Raw genomic sequence first — 14,731 nt, 5'->3', positions numbered from 1 at the left:
GGCTGAGGAGGCGAGCGTGGGAGACCAGGGAGGAGACGCCTGCACTGGCCCAGGTGGGAGATGGTGGGGCTGGACCCAAGTGAGGATGAGGACATAGAGGAGGAAGGGGTGGATTCCAGTAGAGCGACTGAACTCCTGGTGGGTGTGGGTATGAGAGCAAGAAAGGTGTTGCTCAGGGACTGAGCTGCCATTGGCTGACATGGGGAAGGCAGAGGCAGAGTAGGCCCCGGGCCAGTCGGAGGCTGGGTTGGGGTGATGCTGAGGGAGAGGGGCCTGTGAGACACCACGTGGGGCACAGGGGAGCCAGCTGGGTAAGTATGAGAGACTGGTGTTCAGGAGTGCGCTCCGGGCAGGAATGTGAATTTGGGGAGTTGTCCTTGTGTGGAGGTGTTTCAAGTCTAAATGGGATGAGATTCCCTGGGCCAGTATAACAGAGAAGAGAAGGGCCCAGGAGGCTCTCAGTAAACCCATGCCAAGGGACGTTGGTGGGAGACTTTAGCAAAAGCAAAGATACTTCTCTCAGCTCAGGAAGAGACCCAGTTGGCAGGAGGTCTGAGAGCAGGAGGAAGGGCTGAGCATGGACCCAGGAGGGCCCCTGCCCAGACTCACACCCTCATCCAGGGAACCCCCAAGTCAGGGGTCAGCTGTCAGCCAGGGCCTGGTGGTTCTTCATAACTGGCCAGTAGGCACTGACATCCTCCCTCCTGGCCCCAGGACCACCTTCCCTACTGCCCATCCACACGCACCAAATCCAGCTGAGCCACCTGTTTTGTGCAAGAATCGTTCTATCCTGCTTTGTTCTGGGCTGGCCTAAAACTCTTGAGACCCACTTTGACCATCAGCTGGCTCCAAAAACCTTTATAACCCTTTTAGGCTCATCTCTCCCTACCCCCCACCTCCCCTGCCTAAGAAACCCTAGGGTGTGTGGGAGAACCTGGGTTCTGCGATGGGACAGGCCTGCTGGGAAGCTCTTCTTGGCTGTGTAACGCCAGACAGCCATCCCACCTCCCTGGCCCTGTGATCCCCTGTGCAGCGGGCGGTGTGTGTGTGTGGGGTGAAGATATACCTAATGTATCATTTAGTGGTGAGTTCGGGAAACCCAGAATGATAGTAGCAGAAACAAGATAGAGGTTGGGGTTTTTTATGTAAATCAAGTCCAGACTTTACCATCTGGGGCAGGTTGGACAACCCCACAGGCATCCAGGCCCAGGCCCTCCTTCTTATTTCTCAGCTCTCCTCCTCTTTGTCCAAGATGGCTGCTCAAACTCCAGCCATCATGATGATGTTCCAGGCAGCAGGAAGGAGGAGGAGCAACAAAGACATGCTCCCTTTCCCTGCTCTCAGCTCCTTCCAGAAGTCTCAGGGCAGCCACTCACTGACTGCTGGTTGGCCTGAGCACTGTTGTGAGGCCATCCGTGCCTAATCTCAGACCCAGATCTCACTCGAAGACTTTGGGACAGCTTGGCCGTCTCAGTCACACCTGCCTTGTGGGACAGGATGGCATGCGTGTAGCATGGATCCTGGCCTATATATGGAGAACATTGCCCATAAACACTGGTTAGTGTCTGTCCGTTGTTCCCCCAGCCTTTTGGCTCTGCACCTTCCGCTCACAGACCCACATTTGCCCAGCAGTTCACAAGCCTTTGCTGGGAGTTTCAGTCCTGCTCTGGCCAGTTCCACCTCCCTCCCAGGAATCGGGGCACATGCTGGACCTTTACTGTCCAAGGCAGCAGCCACTGGCCACATGTGACTGTTTATTTTTATTAATTTTTATTGGAGTTTAGTTGTTTTACAATGTTGTATTAGTTTCTGCTGTACAGCAGAGTGAACCAGCTATACGTATACATATATTCCCTCTTTTTTGGATTTCCACATGTGACTATTTAAATGTAAATTGATGGAAATAAAATAAAAATTTACATTCACTTTCTCGGCCACGCTGGCCCCATTCCTGATGCTCAGAAGGAAGCCACCTGTGGCTCGTGGCTGCTGCGTCAGGCCAGAACGTTCTTTTGGATGATGCGGCTGTAGCTTCTCTAGAAAACACCTTGATGGGAGCTCCCCAACTGGCGGAGGGTGTCGTGGGTCACTGCCCACTTCTGGAGGGGTCGTTGGCAGCCTTTGGCTCCCCCAGGAGAGCATAAAGGAGGGGATGGGCAGTTCCCAGGGGAAGGAGAGGAGTAGCTGAGCCCACAAACAAAACACTGCAGATGCCGCTAGATGCAGACTCTTGCTGAGCACACGCCCTGCTCTCGGCACGGTTTTGGGTGTTACAGGCACGAATTCACGGTACCTCCATCAGCCCAATGGGGTGCAGGGGCTGCTGCCATCCTGGGGCCTCTGGTCATGAGTGCCCCCGGTCAGGGGTGAATCCTGGTCAGTCAGGCCAACCCCAGGGCCTGAGCTCCAGCTCACTGCACCCACCGGGCCCACGGGCAGGGTCAAGCATGCGCCTTTCCCTCCCTCCCTCTCACCGCAGGAACGTCTACAAGGACCTGCGGCAGATTGAGCTGGCCTGTGACTCCCAGGAGGACGTGGACAGCTGGAAGGCCTCATTCCTCCGAGCCGGGGTCTACCCTGAGAAGGACCAGGTGAGGAGCGCCCTGCCCGGCCGGCACACCTTGGGCTGAGCTGACCCCACCTGGGAGAAGGGCGGCCAGCATCTCACGGGATGGGTCATTTCAGGCTGTGTTTGCCAGCACTCTCTGAGGGCATGTAGCCCATACCCTCTTGAGCAGACAAAGCAGAAAGGGCTGGAGAGGGTTCTGTCATCGGCGCCCAGAAGGTTCTCCAACTAAAGTCAAGGACAGGGACACACGTGGACCAGGATCCTGTCTGCTTTGTTCTCTCTCCTTTTTTCCTGTCCTTGAGGCGGAGTGAACATGGCCCCCAAATTAACATGTTCCAATCCCCAGGTGAGAGGCACTAGCCCATCTTGGACTGTGGTCACCCCCAGGTCCGGGCAGCTCAGCCCAGGGGCAGGCAGGGCCACGTGGTGCCAACGCGGCCATGAGGGGCCAGCCCCAGAGGGTCAGCTGCGGGTGGGGTAGGGCAAGCAATCCCCAGAGGAGGGGGGCTCCCCACGCTGGCCTCAGGCTGCAGTCACCCCTCATGGCCTTCCCTCCCCGCTTGCAGGCAGAAAATGAGGACGGAGCCCAGGAGAACACCTTCTCCATGGACCCGCAGCTGGAGCGGCAGGTGGAGACCATTCGCAACCTGGTGGACTCCTATGTGGCCATCATCAACAAGTCCATCCGTGACCTCATGCCAAAGACCATCATGCACCTCATGATCAACAATGTGAGTGCCTGCCCCTCCGGGTCCCCTTCCCCCAAGACGGGGCAGCCACAACCAGATTTGGGCTGAACACAGTCTGTGTAAAATCAGAAATGAGAGTGAGGGCTTCCCTGGTGGCGCAGTGGTTGAGAGTCCGCCTGCCGATGCAGGCGACACGGGTTCGTGCCCCGGTCCGGAAAGATCCCACATGCTGCGGAGCGGCTGGGCCCGTGAGCCATGGCCGTTGAGCCTGCGCGTCCGGAGCCTGTGCTCCGCAACGGGAGAGGCCACAAAAGTGAGAGGCCCGCGTACCACAAAAAAAAAGAAAAGAAAAAAAAGAAATGAGAGTGAGTCTCACCACCTTTTAAACATCACAGTCAGGATCCTCAGCCTCTCTTGGGAAATGAGAAGGTACAGACACACGGGGCTCACACCCCCGTTTAATCGGGTCATTGAAGCTACCACCACTCTTGTGCATTTTCTCTAAAGTTTTCCAGCCTTACAGTAACCCTGGGAGAGGGCCTGCTATCATTCCCATTTTATAGACAGGAAAACAGAGGCCCAGAGAGGTCAAGAAGCCTGACCCAAGTCACTCAGAAGAGTGAGGGGTGGGATTCAAACCCAGGCTGAGTCTGTCCCCAACTGTGGCCTGCAGCCCGGCCTGCCTTCACCCCAGGGCGTTACCTGCTACCTCCGGGGCTCCTGAACCTCTCAGGGTATCAAGCTTCTCTTCGGTGAAATGCAGCTGTACTGATGTCTCCTGCTCCAGGCTGCTGGGAGGGTTCAGGCCTTGGGCTCAGCACTAGGCACTCGGAAAGCTATGTAACCCAGGTTCAGTTTATGTTGTGACTATAAAACCTCTAAATATGACAGAGTCTAAAGCAAAAATCCCATGTCCCTTCCCTTTCACTCGGCTCTTCCCAGTCTCTTCTTCAGTGGTGGTCAGTGTTAAGTTTCATGGGTGTCCTAGTACCTTGTTCACGTGTAGATGGGATTTGCTGCAGCTATGAACTTTAAAATTCATGTATGCTTTGACCCAGCAGTTCTCCTTGCAGGGATTTCTCCCACAGTGACGTTTGCCAACATGCAAATTGAGCACATACATGGTTATGCTTTTCAGCGTGTTTTATAGTGGCCAAAGATAAGAAATCTCTATCCATTTCTTAGAATCCATTAAATAAATATCCACTCTATTGCAAAAAATACCAAAAAACAAAAGGATGAGAACCATCTCCAGGTCTGTAATAACTTTATTAAAACAGAAAAGGTATAGAGCATAACAGAATGATCAGAAAGGCTCCATTTGTGTAAAAACGGAAGGGAAATTATCTATTTGTCTATCTATAATATGCCTAGAAATCTGGAAGTTTGTACAAGGACCTAGTGACCAGTTGCTCCCTAGAGGGAGAACTCAGGGGGCCTAAGGAGGCCAGAGTGGACAAAGGAGTTTTCACTGTATCTTTAGGTTATATTTTATTTTCCCTTTTACTCATTTTTCAGAATTTAAATGTTTGACTAGCTAGTGCATTTACGTGGTTCGCAAATGAAAAACTATCCAGCACCTTCATCTTTGTACGTGTTGAAAGTTCGAGAAAATTCATCCATCCATATTTGTATTTTTTTCATGTTCTTTTCCATTATAGTTTATTATAGGATATTTAATATAGTTCCCTGCAGTAGACAGTAGAACATTGTTGTTTATTTTATATATAGTGGTTTGTGTCTGCTAATCCCAAACTCCTAATTTATCCATCCCTCCACCCTTTCCCCTTTGGTAACCGTAAGTTTGTTTTCTGTGTCTATGAGTCTGTTTCTGTCTTATAAATGAATTCACTTGTATCACATTTTATTGTTGTTTGTTTCTTCGTTCTTTTTGTGGTACGCGGGCCTCTCACTGTTGCGGCCTCTCCCGTTGCGGAGCACAGGCTCCGGACGCGCAGGCTCAGCGGCCATGGCTCACGGGCCCAGCTGCTCCGCGGCATGTGGGATCTTCCCGGAATGGGGCACGAACCCATGTCCCCTGCATCGGCAGGAGGACTCTCAACCACTGCATCACCAGGGAAGCCCAGTATCATAGTTTAGATTCCACATCTAAGTGATATCATATCCATTCTTCTTTATGGCTGAGTAGTATTCCATTGTATATATGTACCACATCTTCTTTATCCATTCATCTCTCGATGGGCACTTGGGTTCCTTCCATGTCTTGGCTATTGTAAATAGTGCTGCTGTGAACATAGGGGTGCATGTATCTTTTCCAGTTATAGTTTTGTCTGGGCATATGCCCAGGAGTGGGATTGCTGGGTCATATGGTAATTCCATTTTTAGTTTTTTAAGGAACTTCCATACTGTTTTCCATAGTGGCTGCACCAATTTACATTCCCACCCACAGTGTAGGAGGGTTCTTTTTTCTCCACACTCTCTCCAGCATATATTGTTTGTAGACGTTTTGATGGTGGCCATTCTGACTGGTGTGAGGTATACTTCATTGTAGTCTTAATTTGCACTTCTCTTATAATTAGCGATCAACATCCATTTTTTTAAATTAATTAATTTAATTTATTTATTTTTGGCTGCGTTGGGTCTTTGTTGCTGCACGCGGGCTTTCTCTAGTTGCAGCGAGTGGGGCCTGCTCTTCGTTGCGGTGCACATGCTTCTCATTGCGGTGGCTTCTCTTGTTGCGGAGCACAGGCTCCAGGCACGCGGGCTTCAGTAGTTGTGGCTCGCAGGCTCTAGAATGCAGGCTCAGTAGTCGTGGCACACAGGCTTAGTTGCTCCAGAGCATGTGGGATCTTCCCGGACCAAGGCTCGAACCAACGTCCCCTTCATTGGCAGGCAGATTCTTAACCACTGCGCCACCAGGGAAGTCCCCGACATCCATTCTTAAAAGGACACTTGTAGAAGGAGACTTCTCTTATGAGATCTCATACATCCATTGAATTGATATTTCAGTCTCAAAACCACTCTTGCCCTTAATGGGGAAGCTCTGGAAGCATCCCCTCCAAAATCAAGAACAAGTTGGCTATTTCCACTTTTATTTAATCTTCTTGTAGGGTGACTAGGCAATGAAGTTAGACAAGAAAAATTATTTATTTATTTATTTATTTATTTATGGCTGTGTTGGGTCTTGGTTGCGGTGCACGGGCTTCTCATTGCAGTGGCTTCTCTTTGTTGCAGAGCACGGGCTCTAGGCGTGCGGGCTTCATTAGTTGTGGCACGCGGTCTCAATAGTTGTGGCTCGCAGACTCTAGAGCGCAGGCTCAGTAGTTGTGGTGCAGGAGCCCAGTTGCTCTGCGGCATGTGGGATCTTCCCGGACCAGGGATCAAACCCATGTCCCCTGCATTGGCAGGCGGATTCTTAACCACTGCGCCACCAGGGAAGTCCCAAGAAAAATAATTTAAAGCTGTGAACGTCAAAAAGAATAGAAAAACTGTTTGTATGTAAACATGAACGTGTATACTTAGAAATCCCAAGAAAAGTAACTGAGGGATTTCCCTGGTGGCACAGTGGATAAGAATCCGCCGGCCAATGCAGGGGACGTTGATTCGAGCCTTGGTCCGGGAAGATCCCACACGCTCTGGAGCAACTAAGCCCGTGCGTCACAACATCTGAGCCTGATCTCTAGAGCCCACGAGCCACAACTACTAGAGCCCGTGCTCCATTAGAGAAGCCACTGCAATGAGATGCCCGCGCACCTCAACAAAGCGTAGCCCCTGCTCGCCACAACTAGGGAAAAGCCCACGCACAGTGACGAAGACCCAATGCAGCCAAAAAAAAAAGATATAATGGGAGAAAAGATAGCAATAAAACAGATAAGATTCAGGAATTCCCTGGCATTCTAGTGGTTAGGACTCCGCGTTTTCACTGCCAAGGACCCGGGTTCAATACCTGGTCCGGGGACCAAGATCCCGCAAGCCATGTGGAAGGAAAAAAAGAAAAAAGATAAGATTCTAGGAATAAGTTTCACAAGAATCTGATGAAATGGGTTGGAAGAACACTTGCAAGCACCCCTGAGGGACTCGGGAGACAACTGAGTGGAGAGCTCGCCTCCTTGTAAGTATCTCCCACGTTCTGCAGTCAGGTGAAAGACGAAGCCCCGCCCAGCATGCTGGGTGCTCTTCTGGCCCTTCACAAGGCTGGCTGAGCTCTTGGCTGGTGTGGTGGGAAGCCCTGACCTCTCCAACCCTTGCCCTCAGACGAAGGCCTTCATCCACCATGAGCTGCTGGCCTACCTGTACTCATCGGCGGACCAGAGCAGCCTCATGGAGGAGTCGGCTGACCAGGCCCAGCGGCGGGACGACATGCTGCGCATGTACCACGCGCTCAAGGAGGCGCTCAGCATCATCGGGGACATCAGCACCAGCACAGTGTCCACGCCCGTTCCCCCGCCCGTTGATGACACCTGGCTCCAGAGCACCAGCAGCCACAGGTCTGCGAGGCCTGGTCGCCTGCAGGCTGCTGCCTGCGGGATCCCAGCTCCACTCCCTGCCACGCCCCCATGTGTCCATCAGGGCACAACCCATGGGTGGGCGGGGTGCAGGGGCCCCGACCACAGATGGCTCAGCACCCAGGGCTAGCCACAGTGTGGGACTGCCTCCCCGCCTAGGCCTGAAGGGACTGGAGACAGAGGGTTAAAGGCCCGCCTGTCTCCTGGTGCCTTCCATTGGTTAAGCCCCAAACAGAAGCCAGAGAGGGCAAGGGGCCTGGGCAACCCCGGCCATAGGGGTGAGCCTCCTGGGGCATAGAGCATAGCTGAGAATGGCGGGCGGGGGGGAACTGGAGGGACACGTGGAGGGTGTAACCAGCATCCCCCGCCCTGTCCACCCTGGAGCTGAGATGGAAATAAGGCCCTGGCATGGGCAAGTCAGAGCGTCAGGCAGGGACATCTAACCAGTGACAGGACAGATAGTGGAGGAGAGGATCGGTCAGGGAGATCTCAGAAGGTGCCAGCCCTACTGAGCCCTTGGGGAGAGGGCACAGCAACCAGCCTGAGGGGCATCAAGCGCTTGGCCCCAGAGGGGAGCCTTGGGCGGGGCGGGGGAGGGGGGCACCTGGGACGGAGGCCTTTGGGCCCTGCAGCCTCTGGAGGCATTTGGACCTGATCTGAAGGGCAGGGCTGGGCTCTGAAAGGATCTTTGGCTATAGAGGGGGGATTGGAAGAGCGGGAGGCCCGAGTGGGGCCAGTGAGAGGGGAATGCCCACAGGAACGAGGCCAGAGGGAAGCAGGAGCCCTTCGCAGCTGAGGACAGGTGCTGCGCCCTGGCTCAAGTCTTGAGGCTGGACGGAGGGGCCCAGTGTATCTGCGCTGCCCCACGCCCAGGACCGGGCAGTCACCTGCATCTGGCTGGGTGGTAGCTGGTGCCAGCCCATGGTACAGAGGAGGCCACCGTGGCCAGCACCCCACGCCCCGCCTCGGGCTTCCACGGCCACACGGATGCGGCCAGTGCTGCCACCCCCATCTTCAGCTCACACCCTCTCCTTCCTCCACAGCCCCACTCCGCAGCGCCGGCCTGTGTCCAGCATGCACCCCCCAGGCCGGCCCCCAGCAGTGAGGGGCCCCACCCCGGGGCCCCCCCTGATTCCCATGCCGGTGGGGGCAGCAGCCTCCTTCTCAGCGCCCCCCATCCCATCCCGGCCCGGACCCCACCCCAGCGTGTTTGCCAACAATGACCCCTTCTCAGCCCCGCCTCAGATCCCATCTCGGCCAGCTCGGATTCCACCCGGCATCCCCCCCGGAGTGCCCAGGTAAGGCTGGACCCCCTCGCTGCCTGCCACCTAGAGCCACCAGCCTGTGCCCTGCAGGGAGCGGAGGAGTCACTGGCATCCCCATTGGGCTGGTGGGGAAACTGAGACTCAGAGAGGCCAAATTCACGGAGTGGTGGAGTCAGGGTGACTCCCAGGCTCTCGGGCCTGTCCTCTTTGTGAGCAAATGGGCCCACCACATAGCTTGGGTCCCCTCCCACGGGGCCCCTTCCGGTTTTCACCTGTCCCCTTTCTGAGGATACGCACGTCAGTCACTGCCCGCCCCAGCCCTGCCTCTCCCCCCTCGCAGGCCAGGGTCTTTCCTCCCCACTTCTCCTGTGAGTAACCTGAGGTCCAGGGCGGGCGGGGGACTTGCCCAGGGTCACAGAGCAAGGGAGTAATGGCGGGGGTACTGATGTCCAGGCTTCGCACACTCCTTTCCAGCACCCGAGCAGCCTTTAGAGGAGCAGCTGGCTTCGGGCAGCAGCCTGGGGCAGCGGTGGTGGGGCCTGGGTCCTCCTCCTTGCCCTGCTTCCGGCCTCACTGCCCTCTCTCCTTCCCCATCTATCTCTATTCTCTTTGCAGCAGAAGACCCCCTGCTGCGCCCAGCCGGCCTACCATTATCCGCCCAGCCGAGCCATCCCTGCTCGACTAGGCTGCGGGCAGCATGTTCTCGGGGGTCCTCGAGCAGGACCCTCGGTGCAGGAGCTTCGGTGGTCCGGGCCCATCCACCGCCACCCCTGGCCTTCCAGTCCCCACGGGGGACCAGGCTCCCTGCAGGCAGCCCCTGACTCTTCCCTAACCCTGGCCCCAGTCAGGGGGCTGGCCTGGCCCCCATCCCCAGCTGGACACAGCACTGAATGGAGGGGCCCTGGAGCCCCAGGATGAGGGGAGCCGGGGTGTTGCACTTTGGGGGATGGGGTCTCAGGTAGCAGAGGAGGCAGCTGCGTCCTGAGTGCCATCTTGAATGAGGGGTCCAGGCTGGGGTGGCGGTGCTCACCCAGGGGCTTCTCTGGCTAGGAAAGCCTGAGTAGGCCAGGCTTTCTGGAAACGGCACCGAGGGTGTCCACACCCCCAGTCCTTGCTGGGGCACAAGGAGTGTGTCTGCTTCTCAGCAGTGGGAGCTCCCAGCGGCGAGCCAGGCCCAGTGGGCCCAGTGCTACCCGCCCGCCCAAGTTGTACATATTCCTTCCTTGGCCGTATTAACTGCACGGCCCAGCCTCGGCTGCCGGAGGTGCCTTTCCCAGGTCCGGAACACTCGGCCCGGCCAACCTCGCTCTCTCCTCCCTGGGCCATCTCCTCCTCCTGGGTCCCCGGGGCAGCCTGGGCTCAGGGCTGAGTGGGTGGGGAAGCTTCGGGGGCCTCTGGGCTCCCACTCAGGCCTCCCCCACGGGTCGGGCCCAGGTGGCCTCTCTGTGAGCAGACCTTCTCGCTCGCTCGGTTTGACCACTGTAAGTGCCTGCACTCTGTATCCTATTAATAAACTAAAATAAAGGGAAGACGCTTCTGGTGGCTGCTGTGTGGGCCTTTTGTGTTGACCTTCAGGCTGAGGACGGGGGCTGCTGGCCTTCCCCCATCCCCCTGCACCCCAAACGGCACTGCTCTTGGGGAGAGGGTTCACTTCTGGAGGGGAGAGCTTTTACTTTCCTTAACACTTCAGGAGTAGGAGCAGACATTCACACAGCCACACACACAGGCCTGGCTGTCCCCCCACCTGCACCCCAGACGGCACTGGTTACAGAGGCCAGGACGGGGGCCTGCGGCAGGCGTTGCAGTTACTGAGGGGAGAGGGCCTCATGGCCCTGTGCCCCAGACTATGCCGCAGTCAGGCCCCCTCCCCACCCGCAGTGTCCTGAGGACTTTCCCCAGAGGTCCCCTTCGCCCTCTTCGGGGCACAGGCCTTCCAGCCCAGCCGGGGACACAGTTAAGCTTTGCTTTTTCTGATTTTTCTCTTGTGCCCAGGCGACCACCTCCATCGGCTCCTGCCCGACCTTTCTTCTGAGCTTCGTGGGAGACCCCTCCCGCCTGCCTGGCTGCCCCCTTGGGGGCAGGTCTGTCCCGGCTGGTGTCCCTGAGCCCCAATCACCAGGCTCTGTGGTTTTTCTGACCATAGTTTATTGATTCTGGTGCCCAGGCCAGACTGCCCTTTGTTCCATGAGGCTCCTGTGCGGGCTTTGGCTGAGGCCACCCCTCAGCCCTGTCTGGGGCCCCTGCAGGGACAGCGGGAGGGGCGGGTGGTCTTGGAGGCCCCGCTCCTGGAGTTCTGTTACCAGACCTCACACCCAGCCTGCCCTCAGCTGGGCCGGGGGGCCGGGCCCCTTCCTGTCAATAAAGTGACTGTTCTCACAAGAACACTGCGGCCACGTCTCCTTCCCGGCCCCTAGCACGAGCAGGCCACCCCCAGCAGTAGCACAGGCCTCAGGTGGAGCCACAAGGAGAAGAAGGAAGGCATGGCATCCCACAGCAGCAAGCCCCTTCCTACCGGGACCTGGCTTGGAGGGCCAGTGGGGAAGGGAAGGGGGAGTTTGCTTCCTGGGCCCCGTCTGTACCGCGCAGGGCTGGTGCAGGCTGGAAGACTCCGGCTAAGGCACGTTTTACAGTAGGGGACAGAGGCAGGGCCAGAAAACGCAAGGGTTGCATTCAAACGCTGCAGTGCCCCCCATGCACAATTTCCGGGTGCTAAGCCACCCCTCCTGGAGCGTCCATGTCTGCAAGCCAGCTGGCATTCCCTACCCAGCCCCTGAAGGGAGGAGATGCAGGGGGACCCACAACTCAGGCCCGAACTGCACAACCTCCCCTCCCGTAGAAAACTAAGCTGGGGAAGGGACCCCCCCCCCGACCAAGTCTCACACGCATGCGCCTTGCTGCTCTTCCTTTCGCCTGTTCTTCCATGGCAGTGGGCTACGTAGGCACGGGCCGCTTGTCTTGAAAGAAGCGCTTGAGCGTGCAGACTTGCAGCACAGCCACGAGCAGCAACACAGCCATGTTCACAGCAGACCAGAAGTTGACCCGCTCCAGGTTGCCCTCTTGCAGGTTGCGGTCACGTGCCTCAAAGGCCCGCAGCAGAGTCAGCATTTGGATGCTGCGCTCAAGCCGGATCCTCATGGTCTCGATGGACTCCTACGGCACAGAGGGAGAAGCAGGTCAAGGTTTTGTCCTGCAGAACGGGGTGAGAGTTCATGTTTGGGGGGAGAGGGAGAGACAGCTGAGAGCACAGACTCAGTGGCCAGGCTGCCTGAGTCTAAATCCCTCTGCCACTCAATGGCTGTGTGACCATAAGCAAGTAAATAACCTCTCTGGGCCTCAGTTTCCTCCTCAGAAGAGTTGCCCTGAGAATTGAATGCCTAATTTTGTTTTTGGCCGTGCCGCATGGCTTGCGGGACCTCGGTTCCCCAACCAGGGATCAAATCCCGGCTCCTGGCAATGGAAGCTTGGAGTCCTAACCACTGGACTGCCGGGGAAATTCCTGAATGCCTAATTAAGTATAAAGAACATATTAGTGATTAATAAATAGCAGTAGGTGAAGCCAGACTGCTTGGGTTCAAATATTGGCTCTGTCAGTTGCTGGCTGTGTGGCCTTAGAAGAGTTACTTAGCCATCTTGTGCATCAGTTTCCCCAACTGTAAAATGGGGGATAATTAGAGCACACTCCCAACATATAAGGTGGTTATGGAGACTTAATGAGTTATTTAAGCCCTTAGAACAAGGGTTACACCTAGAAATGTTCTACTGTTACTAGGTTGGGGGCACCAATATGTAGGAAAGGCAGGGTCAGGCCAAGGCGGACCCCAGTCAAGGTGAGAGGGTAGGGTCCAATGCCAGAGATCTGGGAGGAGTGGCCCCAGCTTGGCCTGGGCGCACCTTGATGTCCTCCATCTTGACATCCAGCATCTCCTCGGGCTCCACAGCCTCTGCCCAACCCTCCACCTCCTCATCATCCTGCAGGCTGTCAAAGATGAGTTCAAAGAACACCAGCTTCTCTGAGATGGTGCTGAAGGAGTTGTCAAAGCACAGCTTGTAATCCCCGGCCTCCGTGGGCTCCACCCTGGGCAGACAGACACACAGACATGACCCTGAGTGGCCGGCCAGCCAGACTTTTCGAGGCAGGCAGGGTGGTAACCCGAGGCCGCTGGTGAGGGGCAGGGCTGTAACTGAACCTGGGCAGCCAGCAGGACTTAACTCACGTGTGCACACCGTCTGCCTTGCGGGACTCACTGACCAGCAGCACTCCCTGAGGGCTCTCCAGAGTGAAATCCACGTCCAGCCCAGCACCTCCGATCACCTGGGGGGCAGGTAAGAGCGGGTGGAGGGCTAGGGGTAGGCCAAGGGCACCTGCCAGAGAAGGCCAGGGCTCGGCCGACCCGCACAGACCCGTACCGACCACCACCAGGGGCCTACCTGAGCTCCGACACCTACATCTGCAAGCCAGTCCCGCCCCTCTCCCGTGCCTCTGGCCGCGCCCCTTGCCTTGGCTCCGCCCCCATTGATTTGATGGCCTCAGGACCGGCTCTGTTATCTGGTCACGCCCCCCTAGAGACCACGTCCCGGCTTGGCCACACCCCAAATGAGATGACGGAGCCCAGCCTTCTTCTCTTAGCCCAACCCCCGAGAAATTCTCAGGTTGGCCACGCCCTTTCTTGTACAGCATTCTGGTCTCGCCTTGCAACTCCCGCAATCGACCAAACCCTTTTGGCCACGCCCACCCTTGAGGGTCCTGCCTTCTGAAGGGCTCCCTCGTTCTCCCGATGGCCCCGCCTCCCCGCTGCCCCACTCTAGCCCCGCCTTCTTCCATTATTCCCATCCCTTCCGCTCCCACGCGCTGTCCCCGCCCCCTCCGCTTAGCTCTCCCTGGCTCCGCCCCCGCGCTCCTACGCACGGGCTCCTCCTCCTTCCCTCTTCAATGCATGCATTGCTTGGTCTGTATAGCCACGCCCTCTCTCCCTGGCTCCGCTCGCTCTACGGCCCGGGACACTCTACCTGGTACTCAGTCTCAAGGCTTGCATTGGCCGGCGCGGACTGATAGAAACATTGCTTCCGCCCCGCAGGCAGTAGGAACGTGAACTCGCCGTCCTGGATCGGCGGGGGCCCTGCCCCTCCCACCCCCACTGGCGGCAATAGTAGCCACAGGGCCAAGGCTAAGGCCGCGCCGGCCGCCATCATCCGGGTCACCCTCTGGTCTGCTAATAGGCCGCGGTTCCTTTAAAGAGTTAGCCCTGCCCCCTCTGCTACTCGGCGGGGCTCATTGGCAGCCGCTTCTGCCCGTTGTCCGAAGCCCGCGGAGCCAGGAGTGAAGGACCCCCTGAGAGCATAGCTGCCCGAATGAATGACTGATGCGCCTGAAAACACTCGACTTTCTACAGACGTTTTCTTTGCAAAGTCTCCACTTCTAGTCTCAAATGCTGGTGGGGGGGGCAAAAGTACAAAAATAAGACACGATGGTACATTCTTCTCAGGCAAAAGTTAAGACAACTGTAGTGGAGGTGGCCGGGTCCTTCCTGCGGTTTTCCCAGAGTACCCCGCGCGCGACGCGGATTGTGCGATCCAGCCTGGGTGTAGCGGATCGGAAATAGAGACAGGGCATGGCCCTGCACGCGACCCGTAGGGCTCGTCTAAAAAGGCTCAGCTAGGGTGGGCGGAGACCCTTTTATGTTAACGTGGGGGGAACTTGTGCCAGGTCTGTGAGTTTGGTCCCGGGTCGGATGCCTAACCACT

The 14,731-nt window shown here is 56.8% G+C and overlaps 2 protein-coding genes across 12 annotated transcripts in view; one reads left to right on the top strand and one right to left on the bottom strand.

Moving 5' to 3' along the window:
- DNM2 (dynamin 2) overlaps positions 1-11,371 on the top strand; it is a 93,122-nt gene extending 81,751 nt beyond the window's left edge. For 6 of the 10 annotated variants that reach the window (XM_022557377.3, XM_022557373.3, XM_022557376.3 and 3 more), the window contains 5 exons: positions 2,480-2,591; positions 3,136-3,300; positions 7,474-7,706; positions 8,768-9,022; positions 9,605-10,531. In XM_022557377.3, the coding sequence (XP_022413085.1) occupies positions 2,480-2,591; positions 3,136-3,300; positions 7,474-7,706; positions 8,768-9,022; positions 9,605-9,674 (835 nt within the window). In that variant the 3' untranslated portion in view covers positions 9,675-10,531. Of the gene's footprint in view, positions 1-2,479; positions 2,592-3,135; positions 3,301-7,473; positions 7,707-8,767; positions 9,023-9,604; positions 10,532-10,981 lie in introns of those variants that run through there. The other 4 variants (XM_022557380.3, XM_022557379.3, XM_022557375.3 and 1 more) reach the window with 2 other exon arrangements.
- Positions 11,272-14,272, bottom strand: TMED1 (transmembrane p24 trafficking protein 1). 2 transcript variants are annotated; one of them, XM_022557381.3, is made up of 4 exons: positions 13,997-14,272; positions 13,204-13,301; positions 12,881-13,064; positions 11,272-12,139 (listed from the first exon to the last, which is right to left on the bottom strand). In XM_022557381.3, exons 1-4 carry the CDS (start codon positions 14,177-14,179, stop codon positions 11,921-11,923), a joined length of 684 nt encoding a protein of 227 aa, XP_022413089.2. In that variant the 5' UTR covers positions 14,180-14,272; the 3' UTR covers positions 11,272-11,920. The 2 variants fall into 2 exon arrangements, with proteins under 2 accessions (XP_022413089.2, XP_089761598.1); XM_089905472.1 differs by lacking the exon at positions 13,997-14,272 and having other exon boundaries at positions 13,204-13,936.
- Between the last annotated feature and the right edge of the window lie 459 nt (positions 14,273-14,731).

This window comes from Delphinapterus leucas, unplaced genomic scaffold, assembly GCF_059928025.1.
Source record: "Delphinapterus leucas isolate spDelLeu-1000000601 "Yukka" unplaced genomic scaffold, BTC_Dleu_Yukka2 spDelLeu_asBTCV2_sq25, whole genome shotgun sequence".
NCBI classification, from domain to species: Eukaryota; Metazoa; Chordata; class Mammalia; order Artiodactyla; family Monodontidae; genus Delphinapterus; species Delphinapterus leucas.
The sequence above is the reverse complement of the archived record's forward strand: the minus strand, read 5'-3'. Positions and strand labels throughout refer to the sequence as shown.